The sequence below is a fragment of the Sander lucioperca genome, chromosome 6, assembly GCF_008315115.2.
Source record: "Sander lucioperca isolate FBNREF2018 chromosome 6, SLUC_FBN_1.2, whole genome shotgun sequence".
In the NCBI taxonomy this organism is placed as follows: domain Eukaryota; kingdom Metazoa; phylum Chordata; class Actinopteri; order Perciformes; family Percidae; genus Sander; species Sander lucioperca.
Genome location: NC_050178.1, coordinates 30,750,968 through 30,777,207, shown reverse-complemented (window position 1 = coordinate 30,777,207; position 26,240 = coordinate 30,750,968). Strand labels below are relative to the sequence as shown.

Here is a 26,240-nt window from a genome sequence, read left to right as displayed (position 1 = left end):
TCCATTGATGTTTATCAAATATATGCCTCTTTTGGAGGTACAGTAAATTGTTTTGTCTGTCCCTTATCTGATAAGATATCTTAACATGCAGCATCCTTATGTTTGCCTCTGGTGTATACAGTAGCCTATACATGTGGTCTATTCTCTTTCCAGGTATTCGTGGTTAAGGCAAATTTGAGATTTGGGGCTGTAAAAATAAAAATTGACTTGACTTCAAGGCCACTCTTGTGATTATAATGACAAATTATCACACAGACATAACAAGTTTTACTCACCTGGAAGAAAAAAACGTCCTCTGTTGCAAGCAGCTATTGTGTGCTAAAGCATTTGACTTCAGTTTTTCTCCTGCTCTGGATTCTTGACTGGGTTGAGTCAGCAGTGCTTTGTGTTGACAACAGCAGCCATGTCCCACCTGACATGTAATCTTGTAACCCTCTGGTCTTCAGATCTTTCAGTCTGTTGTTACTGTAAAGCCTTTATATTAACCAAATTGCCACAGTTCAGACACCTGAAGAGATATCAGAGTCAAGGACAAGGAAGGAAGGACGTACAAATCAAACGAAAATATCAAACTGTTTCTTTGTGTAAACCTGAGCTTTAATTAAACACAGGAGATGATGATATGGTGTAGACAAGAACATGATATCATATATCATGAGGAAACAGAGTCAGAGACAGACATTATCGCTTCACAGCTGATATATTCATCGGCTTAGTTAATATTTCATAGGGCTCTAAAAACCTCATTCTCTCTAAATTGTCCTCTCTTCCTGGCAATAATAATTTAAATGCAGGGAGCCTCTGCGTATGTCACCAGTGTGTCAGAGCCCACATGTAAATTATTTGTGTATGTGTGCACATATGTATGTGTATAGGCACTCACACACATGCCATAAAAGCAGATAAAGAAGCATTGCCAGGGATGCAGTGGATGTAAGCAGAAAATGTACTGTAAAAGCACACATTCACAAATGCAGAGAATTATTTAGCCTCTATATGTAATTTGCCAATTTTGTAAAATGCAGAAACCAGACAGTTTTCCACTTTCTGACAAGCAGTAGTTATTTTCTATCTCCAAATGCAAATGTAACCAGAGGCTTGGCATCTGCCTGAGGACTCAGTCGACTGACAGTATGCATTCGGGGGAGTGATCTATTGATCCATATTCAATATCTGCTACACTCTCTTGCTCAGTAAAGTTGGAAGATGAATAAATAAGGAGCAGAACTGACAGTACATACAAGTACACTTATGCCTTAGAGGACATGGCGGCTGCCTAAATGGTTTACTCGCCCGTGTCTTGTGTAAATGCCCCCAGACCAATATTTCTAGTAAAAATGTAAGCAAAATGTTGCATTTCAGGACTGACGTGTTTCTAATGTCAGTGTGTTTCTGATACAACTGACAGAAAGAAACATCTGAACAAATATTTCAGCAGAACCCCTGCTCTATACCAGCCGAACAAAATAATGTAAAAACAAACAATGTCTAATTTCAACATCAGTTAATTTATAATTGCTATAAATGTGAAGTCAGTGAGAGAAAAAGGAAAAGAAGAAGACCAGGAGGAGATGGAGGGGGAGGGGTGTTGTCAACAGTAATTCATCTTTCATCTCTAACGAGGTCTGAAAGCTACAGAAACACAGACATTGACAACAACTCTGCGAACACCACTCTCCTTTCACCTTATCCGTTTCACTTCGACGTCCTGCGTGATGTGTGTCAGTCTCTCAGCTGTACTCACACTTCAGTCTCACCACACCTGCTGTTAAGCCAAACAGCTCCACAAGTAGCTACATGTTAGGCTACTCATACTTAAAAAGATCTAATAGCTACTTTCTTTGGCCAAGCAAGGCTATATTACAAAAAAATTGAAATGATCCCTATGTTACAGTTATTGATAGGTGCAATGTCAAGTTACACTACTAATATTATTAAAATCAGTTTTTGGTTGTAGCTTATATATAACTGTGGTGCAAATAAATCTTCAATAGGCTATTTGAATGGAAAACGCAGATGATTGATTTAACTATTAAACAGATGTAGTCATTTTAATTTGTGAAAAGGTCAGGTTGGGAGGGTGAGTGTGTTGTGTGTGTGTGTGTGTGTGTGTGTGTGTGTGTGTGTGTGTGTGTGTGTGTGTGTGTGTGTGTGTGTGTGTGTGTGTGTGTGTGTGTGTGTGTTACGGAGAGAGGGCGGGGGAGCAGTAGTAGGTAGATGCTGAGGAGAGAGACGCAGGACGGAAAATACAACAAGTGAGTGAACTGTTGCTCTGCAAATAAAGTCGCTCAGCAGCGGGATTTCTGCCGGGTGAAAGTCTGTAAAAGTAACTCGATATAATGTGTGATTTTAATTGAAGGTGCGCGACGCGACTTTGAATTGCATTATTATTAATGTTTTTATTTTTTTATTCCCTCGGTGTCGGACTGCTGAGAGCGTTGCTTTCATCATTTTGGACGGCGCGATCCGGCCACAAAGCAGGAGTCCTGTATATGCTTCAAGTTTAAATATTAGTGTGACTTTGAGTTTGCACCGGAGCGCAACTTCACCCGATGCGACAGTGAAACCGCTCAGTCTTGGAAGGATTTCATTCCGGTCCTGGACCAGTTTTCTTGCGACGTTTCTGAACCTGCAGCATGGAAAAAACAACACTGAGAACCAGGTAGAAAAGAAAGAAAAAGACTAGGTAAGCTGATCTGAGTTTCTCAAAAGTTTGCTGGTGAAATCTTTATTTCCTCTTGCTCTGTGTAGCCTACATCTGGACTAGTGTTTAAAATTCAAGAGACCATTTTAAGTAAAAGGGAATTATTAGCTATTGGTATTAGAATGCGAGTATTTTGTTAAAAGCAAAGTTTGTAGAATGAATATAGGCCTGTAATAATCAACATGTAGCTGTTACCCCAGCTTTGATTATTATTATATGAGGCTACTGTCTTTACTTTTGTGACGTGTAATAAAATAAATTTACATACAATGCATTATGAATGACCTCTCTGTATTACATTTTTTCATTATTTTTAAATGGCTGAATACATTGAAATATTAATTATTGGCAAATGAAGTGATTTTGCATTTTTGAATTTGTTCATTTTACATTTTCAGTTAACAGTTATGCGTTATAAGAAAGGGATTTGGTTTTGTTAGTTCTTATTCAATTATATGACTGTATGTGTCTGTGTGTTTTTTTCCTTGTAGATTCAAGGATCTCCTGTGATTCTGTGATAAAATGTTCTCTGCTTCATCTAAGCTGCCTTTAAAACAAGTTTCCACTTTCAATGCAATTTGGCCTGCCCTTTTCTCAGAATTTGCCCCTTTATGACCTGTAACACATCTGTACTTTGAATGGAGGAGTAGACTGCTGATATAAAGCTAATCCAGGCTCCAACAACACAGAGAGAGAGAGAGAGAGATAGAGAGGGAGAGAGAGAGAGAGAGAGAGAGAGAGAGAGAGAGAGAGAGAGAGAGAGAGAGAGAGAGAGAGAGAGAGAGATAGATAGAGAGATAGAGAGAGAGAGAGAGAGAGAGAGAGAGATAGATAGAGAGATAGAGAGAGAGAGAGAGAGAGAGAGAGAGAAAGAGAGACAGAGAAAGAGAGGTGTGAGCCCATCAAAACACAAGAAGGGAGAAAAGAGCCGAGATTTAGCAGTTTCCTCGTTCTTCTCTTCTCATTCCTAGACAGACAACTAAAGTGCCCTTCCCTAAATGTGGTGGGTGAGATGAACTCCAGTGGGAATACTGTAGACCCCACCTGACAGCTCTCTGCCTGAGTAACTGAAAGCTTTTCACTGGAGCCTCCACAACCACAGAGCTGAAAAAAAACAAAACAGTTGCCTCCAATCCAACATCTCAACGGTGATTTAAAATATTTATGTTGTTTTTGTCTTGCAAAATGATGTATTATTGTTAGATAGGTTGACAGCCCTCTGACATTGTTAACCAGAGGAAACTGAAAAAATATAAGGATACAAAACCAATGTGCTGAACACCAACAAATGGAAAACCCTATTTGTCATTCTCTCCCCGACTTCTGATTTTCTCCTGTCTGAGACTTGCCTGTCCCACTCCTAGACTAGTCCCCCATTTCCTTTCTCTTCCCCACGCAATCACATATTTTCCTCCTCCATCTTATCGATCCAGTTACTTTCTTCAGCTTTCAGCCTGGCCGGCACAACCATTCCAGCTAAGGGGGAGGAGGACCTCCTCACGCTGGCCGCCTCCCGGCTCAGCCGCAAGAAACGCGTCATTGGGGCTGGAGTCGGCGTGGCCATGGTCCTGGTCCTGCTGGTTGCCATTCCCCTATTGGTCCACACCACCAAGGCAGGAGGGTCCGGAGGAGGGGGCACACATTACGAGATGCTTGGGAGCTGCAAGATGGTGTGTGACACTTTCACCCCCCCACAGGGAGAGCTGACAGCTGTCTCACCTCAGCCCCCAGACTTCTCAAACCGCAGGAGCAAACAGGGGTACAGAGGGAGCCCTGGACTTCCTGGACCTCCAGGTCCTAAAGGGCCCCCCGGAGAGCCCGGCAAGCCTGGCCCACCTGGTCCACCAGGGCCTGGACCCGATGGCTACGGCCCATCCTTCTATAGTCCCAAAATCGCCTTCTACGCAGGCCTCCGGAAACAACACGAAGGGAGTGAAATACTGAAGTTTGATGACGTAGTGACCAATGTAGGGAACTACTACGAACCGAGCACCGGCAAGTTCACCTGCCCTCTGCCTGGCATCTACTACTTCACCTACCATGTCCTGATGAGAGGAGGTGATGGGACGAGCATGTGGGCTGACCTGAAGAAGAACGGACAGGTGAGCGTGTTTGTTGGGGGTTTTGTGTGTATGTGTCCCTCTGATATTGTGATCTGAAAGTTTTGAAAACTTTTTAAACCAATTCTCAACCAGAATGATAAAAAAATTCAGTTTGTTTCAGTATAACTCTGGACACAATAACAGGAACACTTTTATAATGCAGGGGCATTATACTGATACTTCGTCACCAAGGTTGTCGTCGCCATGGTTATAATAATAACCACTTGGTTAAGGTTAGGGAACGATCGTGGTCAGGGTCACCAGAAACCAACGTTTACTGTCAATAGGTAGCGGGAGGCAAACAGCAGACTCACAAGTCAAAGTCCAATGTTGACCCCTCCATTCACCTCGACCTCCTCCTTCAGACTTTAGGGCTCTAAAACATTATTACACAACCTCCTCCTTTTCTTTCTGACCGACAGGATAACTCCTACAGACGCTAGAAGGCTTTGTCACTTAAACATATGTTGCTTTTGGGCATTTTCTGAAACAACTTATGCTGTCGTTTTTTTCCCTGGTGAAGCATCCAAAACAACGTCATAAGCAAAACCTCTCTGCCACAGGGTCAACAAAAACTGATAATTAAAAGCATCGCAAAGGTAATATTGCAGGGCTATTGAACTGAACTGAACTGCATTGTATTGCACAGGTGTTGTGAAATAATTTGACCACCACTCCGTTTTTTACCATGTTGAAAAACAAAAAAAATGTTTCTTAACAATAGAGCATTGAGAGCAAAAGTTTCCACAAAATATACCAAACTTACTTACTTAGAGCAGAATTAAAATAAAATAACTCACGCTGTATCTCAACTCTTCTATGCAAAATAACTACTATATCAACCCTCTGTTTAATAATGCAGTTTAAACAGAAAACTTTCAAAAGTCTTTTGTTGATTTACTTACTTACTAGGACAAGGAAGAGGAAATGAAAGCAGGATTAAAATAGAAACAGAGGTGGGACTAAGAACAGCTTTACATGGAAAACGAAAACTGTAATTGATTGTACAACTTGCACACAAAGGGAGGTAGAGAGAGAGAGAGAGTGACAGCTAAGCGATCAGGAGGATAACAATCCTCCACGTCTCAGTGGAACACAGCCAAAATTCAACAGCTGGCTACTGTCCTCTGAGGTACTCTGACTTTAACACTAATAAATAAACAAGTACAAATGCCTGGAAGAAAGCCTTGAATGCTTCCATCTGGAGATCCGACCGTGACAAGCTAGAAGTACTAAGCCCTCACTCTGTTGAGGAGCCCTGATTCTGACGTGTGTGCTGCAGAACAGAAGAGTGACGTTCTGGGGATTACCAGAGAAGAAAAAAACATGCTTTGCAGCATTGTTACAAGTCAAAGTAGGCTGAGTGTTTGATGGTACAAGAGTGTTTTTTCTACACATAATTTACACGGCATATGAACAGACAGCAATTTGCTACTGAGCAGACCATAACCCTGCCGGGCAGCTGTTCACTGATATGCTTAGAACCACATCTTAAAAGGCTCCAACAGGGGACAGCTTAGCAGTATGTAGGAAACCTTCCTCACTAATCTAATGTGAAAAATGGCCAGTTTCAAGTTGTTTCTCATTACGTGAACATGCAAAATTAGTATGATACTTCTAAGTTAAGTTGTTTTTTGTAGACAGAAAACGTTTACCTTGCACGGCAGCTGGATTCTCACAATATCACGAGATCATGCGAGGATCACGGGATCACATTTCACATGAAAATCCATCTTGTCAGGCTTCCAGTAATGCATTTGTGTCTGAACTACCAGCTTACCAAAACAATTAGCATCCTGTAAGGAGCTACTGGCCGCAACTGGCGTGGTTTAGGTGTGTTTGATGTCCGTGACTGTTCGATTAAAACAATAGTTTGATCATCCAATCACCTGCCATGTATTTATTTTTAAGTGCCGGCCCTTTTCCAAACAGTTTCCAATGATGGCTTTTCAGAAGGTCGCACGTCACAAGCCACGCGCGTCAGGTGTGCCAGGCGCGTCAGGTTAAGGAAACATATGACATGCAACGTCCACAGCTTAAATCAAATCAAAAGGTCTTAACAATTAGAGCGCCCTGGTCCCTGTTTTTTGTGAAATCTTTGCAGTCCTTCTCACTCGCTCTTGCTAAGGCTGCATTCACTCCAAATCAGGTGTTGCTGCAATTAGTGCAGGGTTGTGTTGGAGTGTCACTTAAATGGTACATGTGTGTCTCTATTGTGTTCCCCACCCATTGTTTTTTGTGTGATTGGCCACTGCGTTTCTCCCGAAAAGTTAATTCTGTTTGAACTTGTCGCTGCAGGGCCACTGCGTTTTTTCTGGCATCCCCACCACTGCAGCCTAAATGCACTTTCCACATTCAAATGAATGGGAGGACTGGGGTTTTTGCCGCAATGTCTGACGTGGTGTAAATGCAGCCTAACCCTACTGTTGGCGTATGGAAAGCTGCAGCCAGACACGTCAGTAGGAGCCACTAGTGCAGCAACAAGGTCATGCAGCTGGCCTTGTTAGCTTTCCCATCATTTGTCGCAATTCAACAACGCTACGACGTCACCGACAACAACATCATGGGGCCTACTACTGGGAATACATGGAATTCAAACTAACATATGAGCTAACAACTACGATTAAATCAATATAATTTCAGGTTCAGTACAAATTCCAATTGTTTTTCATACTGCTTTGGTTTTATAGACTTCCCAAATACACACATCATTATATTATAGATCATTTTTGTTACTGATCAAGTCCATAAAAACAGTTATTCCCTGTTTCATTGACAGACAGACAGTTAAATGCCAGATTGAATTGGGGGACTTGCGTTTGTTGCCCTCACAGACATTGTCATTCCTGTCTTCTCTTGCTGTTAAATCTTTCATAGCCTTTAGATGAGATCTTCTACCCCTCCACCTGTGCCCCTCCTTTACACACACACACACACACACACACACACACACACACACACACACACACACACACACACACACACACACACACACACACACACACACACACACACACACTTTTACCGTCCACACTGGCTATTGACTCCTTATGCATTAATTGTCTTTTCCATCAACTAAATTATTTAACCCAATTCAGTGCTGATCTTGCCCTCACAGTTTCATTGCTTTCAAATGCTCTTGTAGCAGAGTGAACGAGCTAGGTCAATGAGAAAAACCAGGATAACACTCAAAAAGTTTGTCAATTTACAGACTTTTTAAGACTTAATCTGTCATTATTACTGTAACAATCTTTCTGAATGGGTGTTAGATTTGATTTACTCATTATGAGTGGGGAATGTTTTTTGATCATGCACAACAAAACAAAACATGCAAGAATTAAATCCAATCCATACCAATACCATTCCAATACCATGGATAGGGCCACTTGTTCAGGCATGCAAAAACACTTATTTATGATCTTCAATATTCAATGGAAAATAATCTCAAAATGAAATAGCACAACGTGGTGTCAACATAAAACATAGCGCTTTCAAGCCGGGGAGCGGAGTTCACTTCCCGGCGAAAACAAATTACTTTCACCCAGGAAACGTGTGTTCTTTCCTCTGGAGTGTTTTAATCCAAACTACAATATTTTTCCTAAACTTAACTAGTCCTTTTGGTTCCTAAACTTAACTGTTGACGCTCATTTTTTCTCGGCTAAACTCCACTCCCATGGCTCCTGAGCGGACCGTCATCTGGCGTTGTCGGTAGCCAGCTCACAGTCACCTATTGGCAGCTAAACACATCCTACCAACTGCCGCTGATATGACAGAGCTCTCTAGCTGGCGTCACAGAGCTCTGTAGCGACTAAACACATCTACCAGTCTGTTAGATGAGAAGATTAACAACACTCTCATGTCTCTATGGTCAAATGTCACAGGAGCTAGCAGCTCTGTCCAAAGATGACAAAACCCACCTAGCAGAACCTCTAAAGCTCATTCATCATTATAATAAATATAATAATTAATTTCATTAACCATTACATTATACTTTTTAACTCCAACAAAGGTGCAGACACAAAGAAGACACAACATGTAAATGAGACAACTTTAGTTAACGGGAAGCACGTTTCTCTCTCGTCTTTTGGTCCAGCAGTCGCTTCACTCAGCACAGAGAGACAAACTGATAAAAAAATTCTTCATCAAACTCCCATTCAGACAGCAAACAAGCTGTTGATGTAACGGTGCAATAAGCAACGATAATATAAGATATACTGTAAATACTGAATTTTAAAATGTAATCCCTTACACTACTGACAATAAGTAGTTACAATAGTGTAACACACTTTTTTTGCATTGCTGCCCAACACTGCTAATTAACACATTTTATACCATGGTCTAGGTGAATACCCAATTCTGATTGGCTGCAGGGTGTCAATTAAAAAGTGATAACGTACACTAAGTCTGTTTACTGTTCCAAATAAATGTGCTACATTTAAAATAATTTCGCGCATTAATGATTTGAAAAAATAATAATCTGAATATTTTATTTCCAACACTGAGTGTAGTCCTTCAGTGCCTCATTCTCTGAACACCACTAACACACAAGCTAAAAGAAGTAAGTTACACTGCCCCTCTGAACTTACTTTGTTTCACAGTGATCATCTCACATCCCATTTGCTGTTCAACTTGCTACTTCAGGTTGCGGATGACAGCACATGTATGATTTGTTCGTGAAAGTCTTGACAATTAATTCGGGGACAATAGTGTGGCTGGATAGCTAGCTTGTCTTGTTAAACATACTGTCAAATTATATTTACTGATTGTCCACCGTACACAATGTTATTGACTTTGAATCTTGCTTGCATAACGTTAGCTTTCTGGCTCGTATCTGTCTGAGCCAAAGGGTTCTATGACAGACTAGAAATATCTCCCGTTGTGAGGTTGTATCTATGGTGTGTCTTATTTATTCAACCAGTGAACAACGTTTCCATTGCAATAGAACCGATGTCCATAACCTGATAAAGGACACCTTATCTGGCATTAACCCTTACATATCATGTGTTTGAAAACAAATCTCCCTCATGGGACAATACATATTTATCTATCTCATATCTCATTTGTTTCATTCGTACAAAAATTAAGTGTAATGATGACAATTTGCCATTTTATGGGGGGGTTATGTGCCAAACTGTTACGAAAAGCTAAGCTAACATGCTGTGTCAAACTATTCCTTTTAGGAGTGGATGTGTGTGTGTGTGTGTGTGTGTGTGTGTGTGTGTGTGTGTGTGTGTGTGTGTGTGTGTGTGTGTGTGTGTGTGTGTGTTTGTGTGTGTGTGTGTGTGTGTGTGCACAACAATTGTCAGACAGATATGCGTGGTGTTGATCAATGTCAAAGGGAGCTGAGAATAAGATCCATCCTGAGGAGAGATCACTGCAGGGACTGACATATATAAAACAAATCAGTCTCTTGTTGCCAGCTGAGATGTGTAGCTGATGTGCAAGTTTGCACCAAGTTTGCAGAGATGAATCACTCAATGAAAGGAATCCTCTTCAGTCATCGTGTCCCATAACTCATCAAAAGATTGGTGTTGAGGTAGATGACCTTTTCAATGGATATATAATTCACCACCAATATGTACTTTGCCCTTTACAGTGATGAGCATGGCGAGGGAGGGTGAACATTTATAGCGGGTTCAATATTGGAGAAACTGGGCTGGTCAATTGGTTGGTACGTAGTGCCTCATCACATGACATAAGTGTTACCAAATCAGCATATAATCTCCTATTGACACACGCTGACCTTGTTATGTGTCAGTGGCATTAGGTTGGATCTGACCTACTGGAGGAGGAGACTGGTGGACAAAGCTGTGCCTTATTAAAGCCCAACGAAATGCTCTGACATGTGGCTTAACCTTAACGATGTAAGGTGTAAAGGTTGGAGGGAAAGGTGGAGAATTAAGCTTGGGAGTAAAGATGCATTTAAGGTGACCATGTTAAGAATTATAGATGTGTAGGTTCTGATAAAAATGCATATGTTGTTTTTTTATTATAGTGCATGGGTTAATGTCTTATTATTATGACTAAGGGATTAAGCAGACAATTTTTTTAGGCTGGCTCTCAAGTCACAAGTAGCAAAGTACAAACTGATAACCAAGGTTCGTAAGAAAGTAAGATAATAAGATATGAGCTAATTTGATTATTATACCACTTAAAAATTGTGGTGATGACAAGCTTGGACTCAATTAGAGGAAAGGAACGCCTTGACTCCACTGGTAGGTGTGATCTGGCTCCTGTGAGAGGTGGAAGCTGCTGATTACCGGTACGTCAGACAAGGTGTCAATGGGCCTCATGTGGCATTTCATTAGACAGTTTGGAATATATTTTATTATTTGCCTTTTAGGAGCTGTGGTTGTGTGTGTGCTGGTAGAATAATTAATAATCAAGACAAATTTTCCGTGTGGTGCATTGCTTTAGTGACACACTGGCCTCACGTATAATGGGGGAATATTTTGTGATAAAGGATAATAGTCCACCTTTTCAGACAGCATTTCCTGAAGAGCAACAGTTCCTCTCATACCCTGCAGCTTGCTGTTTTCTCTTTTTGCCTTTTTCTCAGAACACACACATTTATTCGCATGTTCATGCCCACAGCCATTATTTGACTATATGTTTCTGTTATAATGGCTGAGGCCATTATATTCTACCAACTAAAACGACTCAGCTTGCCTGTCGTGGTGCCTTTGTTGTGCTTTGCTTTTGCCACCCCATTATATCATTATTTCTCCTCATCAAGGAAGCAGGATTTTGTCTCTTTCATAAACTGCAGTTTTTCGCAGTTTGATAGTGGCATAGCTAACATGAACAATGTAAAATGCATATTGGATTATTACAATTTTAAGAGTAGGTATATCAGAATTAAGCCCTATTCGCACAGGACTAGTATTACCTGGGGACCTCTAGTAACTTGTAATTATTGCGGAGGTCGTCTGAGATTTTAATCCCACACAAATCTGTCAATGTCTGTATTTGTCAAGTAAAAATTCCACTGCAAATTACCTTCCATATTTTGCCAAACACAGAGGTTGTATGATAAAATTATTCCTGTGCAAAATGGCATCTCTGTGATTTAGAGCTATATTGGCAGCGTTGGCAATTATAAATACAAGTTTCGACAGATTCTTGCAATCCTATGTGGGGGATAATGTCAGTAAATTCGAGTGAAATACAGACTTAGCTTATCCCGTGTGAATGCGCTCCAGATGTGGGGGGTGGGGGTTAATTTCTAAATCACATGAGGTCTCCTAGCAATCCTAGTCCTGTGTGAATAAGACTTTAGAGGGATATTAACTTCTGACCTATGAATAGATTTGAAATGATGAATGAGTATTGCTGTTTGTGTCCCTGTGCACATACTTTTGTAAAACACACACAGTTAACGTGAGATAGTAAAAACTATGTCAAAGAGGAACACTATAATTTAACTCCAGAGCTGAGGCTGATTCTTTGCAGGTAGGCCGTTCAAAGAACCCATTTATAGCCAATTAAGGCATCTCCTCTACCCTCAAAGGTTTCAGTCTAGAGCCAATTAGAGACATTTTAATCAACATCTTGACACCTTAGGTCTTTCAGTGTCATGGCAAAATATTAACATTTACTATGCCAATTAGTGTGTGAGTCTCCAGTGCAGGAGAAGTGTTACATGTCGACCTGCATAATAGAAACAGGATACCTCAGGCTGGAACACATGGATGGAGGCAGAAAGAACACAAAGGCTTTAACAAAAAGGACCATTTCAATTGCCCTTCTTCTCTCTCCCAGTTCACTCTTAGAGGTCCCACAGGTAAGTTTAAGAGACGCCGTCTCAATCGCCTCGCTCCGCTCTGAGAGGTCTGTACATCACAGTGAATGAATCCTGTCAGTTTTATTACCAAAGGATCAAGGCACCACTGTGAAACAAAACTAAACTGAAAAAATAACACACTACATGGAGGGCCCGCCTCCCCAACCTCATTTATACCCCCCCTTCCCCCTCCTCTGAAGCAGGCATGCTTGATCAGTTTGTTATCCAACAGGCTCCCTCCCCATCACTCTAAGCCCCTCTCAACTTTGGCTTCCTTTACCCGAATCCTGTGCTTAGACTGTTAAAAGTGCATGCAGCTGCTCACCCGTCTGTGTGTCCTTATCCAAATTTCTGCTTTCGCAGCCTCCTTTTCACTACGTATCCTTCTTTTCTCTTAACCCCACACCCTCCTCCCATCATTTGTCTCTGAGACAAAGCTCAGGTATAAACATTACGAACATGCAGTTTGATATTGGGTCAATACACATTAAAGTGAAAAAAGTCTCTGGCTAAATAAATTTGAAATACAGTATGTTAGCCCTTAAATATGCCACACAAATCAGTGGCACACAGCTGAAAATGTAGATTTTATTGAGCATTTAGCACTGTCTGTGAATTATTTCTATGCTGTCAATTTCTTCTCTTTCACAGTCTCTCTCTCCACATTTAATGTTGCCCCCTAATGAAAAGTGGAGGCAGTGTAATCTCTTTTGTCCCTCGGGGCTCCCTTCTGCCCAACAGCAGCAGATCAAGTCAGAACAACATTTGGCCAACAGACAGAAATTCACTCCCTTGTCGCTATCAATCTCCGCCGCTGTGACAATAATCCTGATTTGCCTTTCCCTCTTGTTTCGCTCCCAAAGCCCCGGCGCTTCCACCTCCTGCGCGCTTCAAGAAAACAAGGTTTTACTGTGATTGTTGCTGACAGCCGAACCTGCAGATTCATCTGTGCTGGTTTCAGTGTCACAAATCTCTACAATGCACCACCTTAGTCCATGAAATCACAATATATTCCACAGTGGCGGATGAAGTATTTAGATCATTAAATTAAGGAAACGCACCAATACAACAATGTCAAAATTATCAGTTAAAAGTGAAAGTACTTCACTCAAAATCCTACTTAAGTAAAAGCACAGATGTGGTATCAGCGCAGTTAGAAAAAATAAGTATGAACTTAAAGTAAACACCTTGAAAATAATAGCAATATAAGGGTACATTTACCTAGTTTTTTCAAAGCAATTGAGTTTGTATTTTTTGTGTAAATTGTCATCATAAATGTATCACAGTTAAAGTATGCAGAGAAAAAAAATGCCCTGGTGAATGACATTATTATTATTATAGGCTATTCATTATTAGTGAGTGTGTCAATACTGATGCATGACTGCGTAAGAAGCATTTTACTGTTGGAGCTGGTTAGGGTGGAGCTAGTTTTACTTCATTTATTGTTAGTTTAATATAAATCAATGCACTGTAATTTCAGAATATATTTTTCATGTAAATCGTAATCTGAAAAAGTTACTTGTAACTCCAGCTGTCAGATAAATGTAGTGGAGTATAAAGTACTCAAAATTACTAAATATGCACTTTCCATCACTGATGATCCATTTTACAATAACTCAAATAATATACTCTTTACACACACATACATTATGTTTTTGATGTCAAGAAATATTTAATATAAACAAATAGTTTAACCTGGCGATATTTCCCTCTTATTTTTTCTTTTACTGAGTACGACTCAGATGACTATTAATTCATGATTCATTTATATTCCCATTATGGCAATAAAATTGATAATGGCTGTGATGATATTTTAAATGCCATGCTTCTAAAAAATATGTGTATAAAATGTATAAAATAGCTAACTTGTCCACTGGATTAGTATATGCAACCATGAATTAATCATAAACATAACACATTAAATGTCAGCATCTCCACTGTCTAGTGGAGTCGAGGCTAAGTAAACCTACGTGTCTCATAAGGAAGTCAACCATACAAAGCCATAAATAACATTGTGTCCTTTTGGCTGGCAAATATAATTAGCTGATGTTTATGTTTTAAAGGCCATTTCAATAAGGTGGTGTGAATATCACTGCTGCAACTTACAGTATGTGGGTGATACAGGTAGGCAGAACCCAGTCTTCTTTACTGTAATGTGCTGCATGCAGTTTAATCACATACTTTAATGTTGTCTATGCACACGCAGAGATGTAAACCAGTTTTAATTGTAATCTTGTGCTGTGTTTGTAGCAAGTTACAGCAGCCTGTCAGCCTCTAACTCAGTTGATACTGTCAGGGGAATCCTGCCGTTCAACCATGAAGACAGATGTTAGACGTGCAAGATGTCAGAATCTCTTTACTGTTATATTTTTTCCGAAAAACCTATTAGGTCTCCTCAGGGGAGCTGCTCAGTCCCTTAGAGCAAAACAGTCCAACAGTATAAAACAACAAAATGTCTCATATGCTGCGTGGTTTATGTTAGGTGTTCACTTGAGATTCATAAAAAAACAAAGAGAGCTGCTCTTATCAAGATGAAGAGAGAGAGAGAGAGAGAGAGAGAGAGAGAGCGAGAGAGAGTGTGTGTGTGTGTGTGTGTGTGTGTGTGTGTGTGTGTGTGTGTGTGTGTGTGTGTGTGTGTGTGGGGTCTTATCATGACCTCCCGCTAGTGTTTCATGGGCCCATTTGACCACTGTAGCCTATCTTGTGCCCCCATTTATTGTGATTGCATGGAGTTATTGAGGAGTCGGACCTATTAGGTGGGAAGCTGCCATGGCTATTCCGACTAACAATTACCGTAGCCTGCATCCGTGTATAGCCCGCCCTGATGCATCTGGAGAGAGGGATGGGTGAGGGATGCTGCGAGGGGGGAGGGTCCTCAGGAGACCTGCCACAGCAACTCGCCGTTAATCAATCCGATTTAGACCGGACAGGGACACACTTAGTCGCTGCTCCCACCAACACTGCCATGGCAGGGGAAAGAAAATGTGTGCGTGACCTGCATCTCATTGGAGTGTAAGGACACAAAAAGATGGATAGATGCGTCCAGAATGAAGAGATAACGATAGGGTAGATAATCGGAGAGGGGTGATGGAAGGGGCGTGAAGTGTGGAGGGAGAGACAACAATTAATGGAGTGATGTGAGTTGAATTAAAACAAAGGCAATGTATTGATTAATTTCTGTCTCGAGGAGGGGAGTACAAATGTTCACCTTCTCTACATGGAATAAATGCTTGTATGGAGAAATATATTACGTTGAATTGATAAAATGGGTGGAAGAAAACTCATAATTTAATGGAGCATGAGGAGAAATGGGTAGTTTGTCTTATTTGATTTGTCTTAGCGATCACAAGAGAGTCAGGGGAGCTTGATGACTGGTGGAGATGATGGACCCAAAGCCAGAGACAAGGATGGAGTGAGGGTATCATATTTGCATTCATTAATATGTATGTGCTTGTGTACTTTATTTTCCACTATTAAATGGATCTTCTGCTTGAACAGTTGGTTACTTACCCAATGATAGTGCAATTTATTATAATCAGATTTGCTTGCTGGGTGCAAAACGGTTTTGGAACCTAACAGAAGCATGTACAAAATGAATAAGGCTGCCCTATTGCCATCAAAACAGCTCTTTACCCATGTTTAAATGAAGAAAAGACAATTATTTGAGAACGAAACATGACCTTACATTTAGCAACTGTGTGGGCTACCCAGTCCCGCTGTCAGGAATTAACGACATGGGGACGAAATTACCACATATTATAGCAACATGTAGGGGAGCATTATGATCTTGGAATATGAGGGCATCATTAGATCTGCTTTCAGTGGTATCATATTTGTGTTAGCTGCTATGTAAACATGTACGGTAATCGTCAGATGTAACGACTTCTTCTTACATGGCTGGTCATACCATTACAGACCCAGCATAATGTTTAATCAGACATCCACACGCATAAACCTGTCCAGATGTAGATAAAAGAGTGAAGAATGACTTATTAGACCGTATTACTTTTTTAAATTGTGTCAGGCTCCAGGTTCTGTGGTCTTCACACCAGATAATGCATCTTTAGTGTGTTGGTTTTGAATACCAGCAATTGCAGGATGGCAGACATTAATGCCAGTTTTATGAAGCTCATAATGTCAAGCTCTTGTTGTAACTGTGTCATATGGGTGGTGATTACATTGTTGGTAATTTTGAGGCTATGGTGTTGTCTTTGTCCTTGCCGATGCGTATTGTCCATTTTTAGCATATTGTAAATTTTTTTTCTTTTCCTTTTTTGCCATTTAAACAAATATTTCAGTTTCCTCGTGTTTCTTTGAATACTTAAATATAAAGTTGATGTTTGTCAAACCTGTTTTAAAGTGATAATTAGAATTCAGTGTAACACATTAACTCGTTGTTAATGTAATTTAGTTTCTTCAAATTTAAAGCTGCTATAATCAAAATGTGAATAATAACCAAAAAGTCCTCCAAACCATGTGACCACATAGGTCGCTGCTTGTTTCTACCCTCTTATACTACCCATATGAGCGTTTCTTCAATTAGTGCTACCTAGCGGTGGCAGATAATACATCCCACAGGAGCGTTTTTCCGTCCTCAGACCTTAATGTAACGGTTGCAGTTTTAAACAATTCGTTAACGTTGTGAAACAGTCACAGTTTGGTTAGGTATAGGCACAAAACTTGGTTAAGTTTAGAAAAAGAATGTGGTTTGGGGTAAAATCTGTATATTTGTTACGTTACTTCACTTCCGTGTGTACAGATATGACGTAATTATGCACGTGACATAAAACGTGACGTTGTTCCATTTGTTTCAATTGTTCCGTAAAGTAAAATAATACTTGAATACTAAACGGGTCATAAACTCTGGTCTCCTGGTTGAAAGTCCTGTTAGTTTGACCCATCCACCGCCCCAACCTAGCCCCTTACATGGAGTGTGGCGCTCTTGTACTTTTTCACCTTACTTCCTGCTTTGCTTTGGTTTTAGTGTCCGGCACACACCAGCATAACTTTTGGCCACAGCAAACAGCTGTTTTCAGTGAAAAAGCTCTAAAGCCCCACCGTACGCTATACCTGCCAAGCACCAAGCAGTAGGCAGACAAAGTTAGCAACTAGCTGGTGAACATTGTGGAGCATTTAGCAGCTAAAAGTTTTTCTCAGGAATTGGTGACCAAAACAGAACTAAAAAGAGTGAATATTGGACTTAGATTCATCATGTGACACAAACATGAATGAATGCTAATATAATTGCTCTGTATCTACTGGATAAGTGTGAAATTTACAACTGTTTGCTAACAAGTTCACCATACCAACTTAAAAGGTGAAAATAAGCCAGCCTTGCAAAGCTGAATACCTGTTAAACTATAGCCAACATTTGCCAGCAACTGTTACTAGCTAATGGCATTGATTAACAACTGTTGTAGCTTAGCTGCAACAAACAAGTGTATAATATAATATATAAAAAATATATATGCAGCCAGTATGTGTATGTCTGCACGCTCATTGCCTTTGCTGTAGTGCTCAAAAAATTAAGTGATGTCCTCCCTGATGCCATCCTTGCAATCCTCATCAGCCTCTTCTCTGCAACAGGTGGATCAGGTGTGAGAGTGACAATCCTCTGGAAAAATTGATTGTGGCAAAGAAAGTTGTGTTCTCAGATGGAGGTTTAAGGCCAAAGATCACTGCACATCTCATCTATCTACCCAGTGGGCAGGCGGGCATCTGTACTGATGACATTACACCAAGATCACAGTATGAAACAGGAAATAAAATGGCACCGGTTACATCTAGATAAGAGCTTGGTTTTGGCTGGGATACTGAAATAAATGAAAAAGATAAAACTATTAAAATCACTAGCCTATATAAAACACTAGATTTGAAGAAATTGATTTTGTTTTGATTGGTATTATTCTTATTAATCAATCTGAATTAGATAACTGGATTGCATAATATTAACTTTCTTCACGTTGAACACATAGAAATCCATATTACTTACTTTTTTCCTCAACCCACAGATTAACAATTAGATGGCTGTGGTGAACATGCCTCCATTACAGGTGATGATTAATGTTTGGGGGCTACAAGAGAGGACCAGAGATTTAAATAAGAGCAGAGAGGATTGTGGGAGCAGAGGCCTGCAGAGCTGCATGTATGAGATTAATAAATCTGTTTTCCCTAAGGAAATTAGAAACTAGCCAATGAAAATCGTTCATCTTCAATATACAGTAATGGAAGTACATACATCCATGATCACAGCTACATGAAAGTAAAAAAATGTAATTCAAATTATGTAATTAGAATGTATGTATTTAATTGTAATTCATAGTTCTTTTTTTCAATTTAATGAGCTTTATTGACATGAAAGTTCCTAAAACAATGTCAAGAAAAAGAATCTAAAACAAATATGAAATGCCTCAATAGTGTTTGTAGTATGTAGTAGGTAGGCTGTGGTACAGTATCTCACAAAAGTGAGTACACCCCTCACATTTTAGTAAATATTTCATTATATCTTTTAAAAGGACAACACTGAAGAAATTACACTTTGCTACAATGTAAAGTATTAAGTGTACAGCTTGTATAACAGTGTAACCGTGCTGTCCCCTCAAAATAACTCAACACAGCCATTAATGTCTAAACTGCTGGCAACAAAAGTGAGTACACCCCTATGTTAAATTCCCATAGAGGCAGGCAGATTTTTATTTTTAAAGGCCAGTTATTTCATGGATCCAGGATACTATGCATCCTGATAAAGTTCCCTTGGCCTTTGGAATTAAAATAGCCCCACATCATCACATACCCTTCACCATACCTAGAGATATTCCAAGATCATAATGCTCCCCTACATGTTGCTATAATATGTGGTAATTTTGTCCCCATGTCGTTAATTCCTGACAGCGGGCCTGGGTAGCCCACACAGTTGCTAAATGTAAGGTCATGTTTCTTCATTTAAACATGGGTAAAGAGCTGTTTTGATGGCAATAGGGCAGCCTTATTCATTTTGTACGTGCTTCTGTTAGGTTCCAAAACCGTTTTGCACCCAGTAAGCAAATCTGCTTATAATAAATTGCACTATCATTGGGTAAGGAACCAACTGTTCAAGCAGAAGATCCATTTAATAGTGGAAAATAAAGTACACAAGCACATACATATTAATGAATAGGCATGGTTTTATGTCGGTTAGCCTAATAGCTGGTTTGATTTGCATTGAGAGATGATTTTATGGAAAGTACCCCATGCCAGTCTCTAGATATGGTGAAGGGGATGTGATGATGTGGGGCTATTTTAATTCCAAAGGCCAAGGGAACTTTATCAGGATGCATAGTATCCTGGATCCATGAAATAACTGGCCTTTAAAAATAAAAATCTGCCTGCCTCTATGGGAATTTAACATAGGGGTGTACTCACTTTTGTTTCCAGCAGTTTAGACATTAATGGCTGTGTTGAGTTATTTTGAGGTGACAGCACATTTACACTGTTATACAAGCTGTACACTTAATACTTTACATTGTAGCAAAGTGTAATTTCTTCAGTGTTGTCCCATTAAAAGATATAATGAAATATTTACTAAAATGTGAGGGGTGTACTCACTTTTGTGAGATACTGTATATTGCCTTTAAGTGTCATTACAAACAAACACACCTTTTTGAGATGAGTGAAATGGTTCAGTGTCATTTAGTAACAAAGTTAAAAGAATACTGGTCATACTATCAGCATCTGAGCATGATTGTACAAATCATGTCACCACCCCTACTTTAAAATTCAAAACACTGCTCCACATTCTCCTCTGTTCAACTTTAGCCAACCTCCTTCTCTTTCTCACTTTTTTTTTTTTTTTAAATGTGCAGATGTTCTAACTGGATGCAAAATTGCTCTTCAAAAAGCTGCGAAGCCTAAAACAATTATGTCAGTGGAGAGTTGCATTTTCCCATCAAGCTCTGTATTGTTGAAGAGGTTTTTCACCCAATTAAAACTAACCTTAAGTAGAAGCATCAACTCTTTGTCATATATGGTATGAAGATAGTCAGATTTATAGATATTTAATATCAGCACAACATATGTAGGATGCCAACTGTGAATCGCAGCAGGGAACTTTGTTATATATCTCTCTCCCTCATCTATTTACTGTCTATAATAAAGGCTTAAAATGATCTACTTTCTCAATAGTATTTCTTTATTTCTTTCCATCTTTGTAGCCTATCAACATATTTTTTTAAATCTCCGTCTCAGGTGAGGGCCAGTGCAATCGCTCAAGATGCAGACCAGAACTACGACTACGCCTCCAACAGTGTCATCCTACACCTGGATGTGGGGGACGAAGTGTGCATACAGCTGGATGGGGGCAAAGTTCACGGCGGAAACACCAACAAATACAGCACCTTCTCTGGCTTCCTCATCTACCCTGACTGACAGTATACTCACATTTATATACTCTTTCTGTAATCAAGCAAAAAGTGTCCTCTCCTTTCTTCATCTAACACCACCATGACTCCATTATGTAATTTGTCATTTCAACGCTCTTGAGTACACAAAACATGTAATAACATGATCATAGTTAACACATTTGTGTAAAAATGAATATAGTATTGTATATATTACCAGTTAGCAATCTGAAACACACGCTTGTGTAATTATTATTATTATTATTATTATTATTATTATTATTATTATTATTATATATAGTCATGTACAGTAGGCTATGTATAAGTATGGGTAAAAACACATGATTCACATTTGTTTTTACATTGAGACACACACACACACACACACACACACACACACACACACACACACACACACACACACACACACACACACACAAAGGCTTCCTCATATAAATTGAACTTCTCCTATCTGTTGTTACACTGAGCCAAGATGACCATTTCAGCCACTGGTCTGAAATCAACTGAAATGATCTCTGAATGTTGACTGTAAATCGAAGTGTGTGTACTTGGCTACAGCCTCTCGCCTTTACTGTGAGATACATTTCCAAATGAGAAAAGTCATGAATATATTGATCGCAGCTGCTAATACAGCCAACACCATGAACAGTGTGTTGTGTGTCTATGTTCATGCCGGCGTGCGAGCAAACGCGTGTGTTTACCCTTCAGTTTGTGTCAAGACTTAAAAGCATCACGTTGCTGTTAGTTTGACTTGCACAGTCTCCGGCTACTGTTAAGGGACGGGCTGTCAAGTTGTCGGTAACAGTCCCTTAACATACACAGTATGTTGATACTGAGGTTTAGCTTTGAGATTTACCCTGAGCCAGAGCTCATGGCAGAGTCTCATCATGTCCTGCTAATGAGCTGAGGCTTCCTCTACAGCCTTATCTGTTCAGTCACACTCACATCTGGCATCCATAGTTTGCTGTATGACTTTGCTGAAATAGTTTGACATTTTGGGAAATATGATTGTTTGCTTTCTTGCCGAGAGTTAGATGCGAAGATTTATACCACTCTCTTATCTATCTGTTCACTATAATGCTTAGCTTAGCACAGCACAGCATGGGGGTTAAAAAACGTTCTGGGTTGTTTGTATTTCTTTTAAACCAATAACACTCCTCTTGGGCGGCGCTAAGCATTCATCAAATGCAGGTGACTGTTGTTGCTGTTTTACTGCCATATGCCATACCTATAGGTTTTCTGTGCCTTACACTATCTTTTTTCATTTTTATGCGTGAGACACTCCAGACGATATGAACAAGCTGATATGAACAGCAATCTGACGAGGATTTCTGATGTCAACGCAAATGTTGTTACCCACTTTAAGAAATAAATGCAGATGCTATCTGAGGACATTGATTGTGAATCTTTGTATGTAATTGGATGTAACTCACTGCTGTAAATAAAAGACCCCTAAATGCTGACCAAGGTTCATTCTGTATGGTGGGAAACACCTGTGGGAATGAACAACAGAAGCATGTCACTGTGTTCAAAAGTTGCATCCAGAAAAGTTATAACAATGTAACCAATTTATTATATTTAACAATTCTATGATATAATGCTAAGACGGGTACAATATAATACTATAATACTTTGAGCACATCTATTGTAGTTTTAGTGCCATGGAAGAAGAGAGCTTCATATAAGCCCAACAAGTGACACAGGTCTAGCTTTGAAACCTAATAGCATGATTGTAAACCGATGAGATTTGGATCTGTAATTGAAAAACCCTCCTGAGTGGCTTTACATAATCTCTGTGCCATGCTGCATCCTACTGTGTGTGTTTTCTGGAGCTGCTACCTTTGTTTACAAGCAGTGTGGATTCATTGTTGTCGCTGTACTTTGCAAGCTGAGTTGTGTATATTTGTTATGTGTGAAATCAGCATAGATTTTTCTCTGCCCGTGAAGACCATGAAACACAATAATAAAAAAACAGGATTATTTTGCTGTCACTGAATCAGAGTAAAACCAGTGCTTTCTTTATTCTTTATTCTCTTCTTGTACTTTACAGGAAAATCAAGAACTCAGCAGGCGTTGGCATCTGATGTGATATGTTTTCACTGCTCAGGGTGTTTTTTTTTAATTTATTACAAAGATCTCAAGATTTGTATCAGCATTTGTCAAACATATCACAGATCGAGGTTCAGATATGAAAACAGCTGACAAATATCTTCCAGTATTTCAAACAAGAGCCAACAATAAACAGTCATATCTTTGTTTCCTCCATTGATAAAGAATAATGCGGTAAATTATCTGACTTGTGGAAATTATTTCTTATTCATTATTGTTATTTGTATTAAGGTGCTCAAGTTTACAACTCTTTGTGGAATGTACGTGCACTCTGCCATCTGAGCACAATAAACACGATAAAGCAAAAAAGAGGGGAAAAAAGGCAAAGAAAGAAATAAAGCAACCTGAGTACCCAAACAATTAATGACTTCATACAGTACACATAAACACATCTTTAACACATGAAATAGATTGAGCATTTAATCCAGCATTTCAGGACCATCCTGGAAAAACAATGATAGAGGGTTTGTCTGATTTGTCCTTGCTTTGAGTGCTACAATTAAATTAAATGAAGTAAAATAGTAAATTAGAAACTTCAAACCAACTTCATTTCCATGCACAACCTTTTTATTATTATGCAATATGGGGCAATGCCCTATTATGGCCCATTTTATGTCAATAGTTATCTATTCTTATCTTTTATGATATATAAGGCCAACTTCACATTCATCTTGGCCTCCTCCCATTATAAACAGAACCTTCCATTTTTAAAGAAGAATAATGCAATATGGCCAAAATGCAATTCTGACTTGTATTTACCCAGTTTTTAAACTTCCTGTTCAAAGTCCTTTATTCATTTCCACCTGAAACATTAAAGCTTTTATTTAGACTTACTTTTTGTTACTGTTATGGTGGGGTTCAAATAATACGAATCATGCGTTATTATTTGATTAATTTAGGTACATGGTTAAAATATAATGTTAATAATGTGACACAAATATAGATAGTAAATGTGCATTACACCCCTGCTGCTTCTTTACTTTTTTCACATTGTTAACAGACATTTTTGCAGAAATAATGAAACAATAATTAACAAAGATCTGGTGGAGTTGAAAGAGTCTGTAAAGCTCTTTAGATGCCTTCAAAATAATTAACATTATGTAATCATACTATATATAGTATGGTTACATACTATATATATATATATATATATATATATATATATATATATATATATATATATATATATATATATAGTATGGTTACATACTATATATAAAACCATAATCGACTGTATGGTTTTATTAACGTGAGTAAGGCCTGTGACATTATATCACATACTGTAGTATATCAAAAGCTCAGCACTCTGGGCCATTACACATTTTGGGAGAGGTTGGCTTCATCTTTTTGGAACTTAGTGTGTTGGATAAATCTGATGTAGCTCTCTTTAGAGAAGTGGAGCCATCTAATCTTAAACTGTATAAAACAATGCCTTGTGATTTTGTGGACACTGACGCCATCTCTCTTTTCAGGTCCATTGTCAGTTTTGTGAAGTAAAACAACTCCTTTATTAACAAGTCCATAATTAAAGGTTTGATTCTCTGAATTTTAGCTTCAAAAACACAAATTAGCCAAATATGTATTGAAATGTCTGCGATCAGACAGAAATACAGCTGCAGCAGCTTGTTTCAAGGTAGCTTTCCAATTATAATATAAGACTTGCTACTTCACCTGCTGCTGATTACCCTCTGCAAAGCCACCCTGTGAAAACGAAACACTGGCTGAAGGGAGTTCTCACCTCCCCAGAATAAAACAAGCAGATGGATCTTTAATTAAAGGTGAGAGGTAACACTCTTCTGGATGAGGAGGTTCTTGCTGTATGTGGTGCAAATGAAAGGTTTGGGAGATGTTGGACTGGATGGTGTTGGTAGGGTTATCTCAGCAGTATGTCCACCCCCCCACCACCCTACGAGTCCCAGTGCTCCCTTCTCGCAGATTCCAGCGTTACGTTAATTGGACAGGGAGAGAGGGCTGAGGAGGGAAACGTTCAGCCCCATTAGCAATCCCCCTGTGGAAGGCTGAGCCGAGAGGATCACAGACTCACAAATAGGAGGATTAAAATAATCAATAGGCGTCACTCTCTCTCCTTCAGCACAGACGGGTGCACCACACACACACACACACACACACACACACACACACACACACACACACACACACACACACCAGACACATTCATGAGCAAATACAAACACACTGCCTGAGGAATACCAGTTCCGGGAGCACTACTCTCTTCAACGGTGTCTCTGGACTTTCACAAATTAGCCTAGGTCATGTAAATTCACACACACACACACACACACACACACACACACACACACACACACACACACACACACACAAACAGACACGCACACCTATTCTCCGTTAATGAAGGTTAATTTGAGCCTCCGAATAACTGAGAACCAGTAAAAAGGTCAGAGACATGAAAACAGTCTGATAAATATTTATATTTTGCTCAATTATTTCTGTTCTCTCATGTCTGCTGAATTTCCAGTTTTTATGACTTTTATACAACACTATTTTTCTTGATCAACTCATTATGATGGAATGGAGGATTTAATACTAAATGCCATCCTATGATATTATATTGAATCTTATGGAATATAATTCCCTACAGGCTAGGGACTGCTTGCCTTTAGGGTTTTTTCATAGTATATATTTGACACATTTTGATTTTGCTGTGATAGGCCTATTTATATAATATTAAGATGGAAGGATTATAATTTGTTGTTTTGCATTTGTTATTGCTGTCGTTACAGTCATTGCTGTAGTAATTGTAAATACAGTACATATATATAAATATTACATATATAATATTAATTTTATATATATATATATATATATATATATATATATATATATATATATATATATATATACAATATATATTCACCATGACTCTCCTGAATGAATCAAATAGATCAAATAAATAATATAAAATAAATAAATAATAATAATAAATACAGAAATAATTGGAAAGACATAGTGGATGTTTTTGAATAATTAAATACTGTGAAATTAACTTCATATGTTTCACCCTTCTTAGTTCAGGTTATGCAATCATAATAATTAATTGATAGCAGTCCTAGTGGACAGTACACACCTGATTATATTATTAAAACCACATTTTTAGTAAATACAAA

At 39.1% G+C, this 26,240-nt stretch overlaps 1 protein-coding gene across 6 annotated transcripts; it reads left to right on the top strand.

Moving 5' to 3' along the window:
• Positions 1-2,208: 2,208 nt before the first annotated feature.
• On the top strand, positions 2,209-21,217 carry LOC116065534 (complement C1q-like protein 4). Of its 6 annotated transcripts, none has more exons than XM_036002541.1 (3): positions 2,209-2,686; positions 4,151-4,806; positions 20,813-21,217. In XM_036002541.1, the coding sequence occupies exons 2-3, from the start codon at positions 4,267-4,269 to the stop codon at positions 20,990-20,992; spliced, it is 720 nt and encodes a 239-aa protein (XP_035858434.1). In that variant the 5' UTR covers positions 2,209-2,686; positions 4,151-4,266; the 3' UTR covers positions 20,993-21,217. The 6 variants fall into 6 exon arrangements, with proteins under 6 accessions (XP_035858434.1, XP_031176954.1, XP_035858433.1 ...); XM_031321094.2 differs by having other exon boundaries at positions 4,138-4,806; XM_036002540.1 differs by having other exon boundaries at positions 3,680-4,806.
• Positions 21,218-26,240: the final 5,023 nt, after the last annotated feature.